This window comes from Cynocephalus volans, chromosome 12, assembly GCF_027409185.1.
Source record: "Cynocephalus volans isolate mCynVol1 chromosome 12, mCynVol1.pri, whole genome shotgun sequence".
Classification (NCBI taxonomy): Eukaryota; Metazoa; Chordata; class Mammalia; order Dermoptera; family Cynocephalidae; genus Cynocephalus; species Cynocephalus volans.
This window is the reverse complement of record NC_084471.1, coordinates 65,154,765-65,156,987: the sequence shown is the minus strand read 5'-3', so window position 1 is coordinate 65,156,987 and position 2,223 is coordinate 65,154,765. Positions and strand designations below refer to the sequence as shown.

Genomic DNA, 2,223 nt, shown 5'->3' with positions numbered 1-2,223 from the left:
TTTACTTACTTATTTTTAGCTCCCACAAATAAGTGAGAACATGTGGTATTTCTCTTTCTGTGCCTGACTTGTTTATTGCAACACTATTTACAGTAGCCAAGAGTTGGAACCAGCCCAAATGTCCATCATCAGATGAGTGGATAAGGAGACTGTGGTATATCTGCACAATGGAATTCTACTCTATTATAAACAAGAATGAAATGCTCCTATTCACAACAACATGAATGGACTTAGAGAAAATTATATTAAGTGAAAAAAGATTCAGAGTTTAAAATTTTATTTCTAATTGTATCAACTTTGATTTTGTATTTCAGTAAAAATCTGGAGCCTTCAGTTTTATTCCAGCCTTTACCATTATTATTACACTCTGCCTTAATTTGTTTGAAGTCAGTGATGGGAAACGAAACACCAGTGGTAGAGTTCATTCTTCTTGGATTGACAAATGATGTCAAGCTTCAAGCTGTGCTTTTCCTTTTTCTGCTGCTAACTTATGTTTTAAGTATCATGGGAAACTTGACCATCATCATTCTGACCTTGCTGGATCATCACCTCCAGACTCCTATGTATTTCTTCCTCCGGAATCTTTCATTTTTGGAAATATCCTTTACTTCTGTCTTTGTTCCCAAAATGCTAGTCAATATGGGAACTGGAGACAAGACTATCTCCTTTGGTGGTTGTTTCACTCAGTATTTTTTTGCAATTCTTCTAGGAGCAACTGAATTTTACCTTCTAGCTGCCATGTCCTATGATCGCTATGTGGCCATTTGCAGACCCCTGCATTACACAGCTATGATGAGCAGGAGGCTTTGCATTCTACTTGTTGTATGTTCCTGGTTCTCTGGTTTTTTAGTTGTCATTGTGCCGCATATAATGACCCTACAGCTGCCTTTCTGTGCATCCAACATCATCAATCATTATTGCTGTGACTATACTGTACTGTTGCATTTATCCTGTTCAGACACACATTTGATAGAAGTAATTGAGTTTGTCCTTGCTGCAGTGACCCTCATCTTCACCTTGATGCTCGTGATTCTTTCCTACACGTACATTATCAGGACCATTCTAAGAATCCCCTCTGTTCAGCAGAGAAGAAAAGCTTTTTCTACATGTTCCTCTCATATGATTGTGGTCTCACTTTCTTATGGAAGCTGTATCTTCATGTATATAAATCCTTCTGTTAAGGATTCAGAAACTTTTAATAAGGGAGTGGCTGTTTTAAATACCTCAGTTGCCCCTCTGTTGAACCCTTTCATCTATACTTTAAGGAATAAGCAAGTGAAAATAGCCTTCAAAGATATGGTCAATAAGATAACAATTTTTTCAAAAAAGTAAAACTATTTGAGGTTATTAAAATAATAAATAAACCTTTAGACCATAGTTGTACATTATTAAAATTTAAATATATTTTCTGCATAGTATTATTAATTTTCCTATTTAAATACTAAGACAATAAAACTGCTTATTTAAGCCAATTTTACCATTTTACTGTTCTTAAAAATTTACAGTTCTGTTTGGGTGTATGTGTATGATCTTACACTTCAGTGCTATTTTTCTTTATTTTTACCTCATTTTTAGAGAAAAGATTCAGAGGAAAGTCAGAATTGGGAATATGACTCTAATACTTTGTTTTTCACACTGAATTTTTAAAACTGTTTATTGTCATATGGTCTTCAACCTCTATATTTGTTACTTCATAATTAAATTCATATACTTAAGATATTTACTTTAGCTTGCTCATAATAGCTTAAGTAAAATATTAGTGAATTTATATAAAGTTGGTTATTTTCAAACTTAAAATTAGGATTTAAAGAAGAGAAAATCAACATGTGTTTATTTTAATATTGATGGGAAAAAGCTAATGATGATTCATATGCAAATTAAACTCAGTGAATTCACGAAAGAGATAACGGGATGATTCAAGTTGAAGCTAATGAGAAATGTGTCTTTGTAGCAAATTTCTTACAATTTAGTGTTGTGCCTAACCATTGTTCTAGTTCTTATTTAATGGGAATATAAAATAAAACTGTATTAATATTATCCATGGTGTTACTGACTTAATAGGCATAAATCATATTCCTTCTAAGTCTTTTTCTGTTCATATTAAACTGTGTTTATAATTTGATTTCCTTAGGCAGTGTCTCCATCACAAGTAAAAGTTGCTGTTTTCTAAACATTTTATATTCACATTAATTTTTTAGAATTCATAGATCAGATTTACAGATT

The 2,223-nt window shown here is 32.3% G+C and overlaps 1 protein-coding gene across 1 annotated transcript; it reads left to right on the top strand.

Moving 5' to 3' along the window:
• The first annotated feature begins 393 nt into the window (after window positions 1-393).
• LOC134361307 (olfactory receptor 6C4-like) lies at window positions 394-1,332 on the top strand. Its single transcript, XM_063076345.1, has one exon. The coding sequence runs from the start codon at window positions 394-396 to the stop codon at window positions 1,330-1,332; it is 939 nt and encodes a 312-aa protein (XP_062932415.1).
• Window positions 1,333-2,223: the final 891 nt, after the last annotated feature.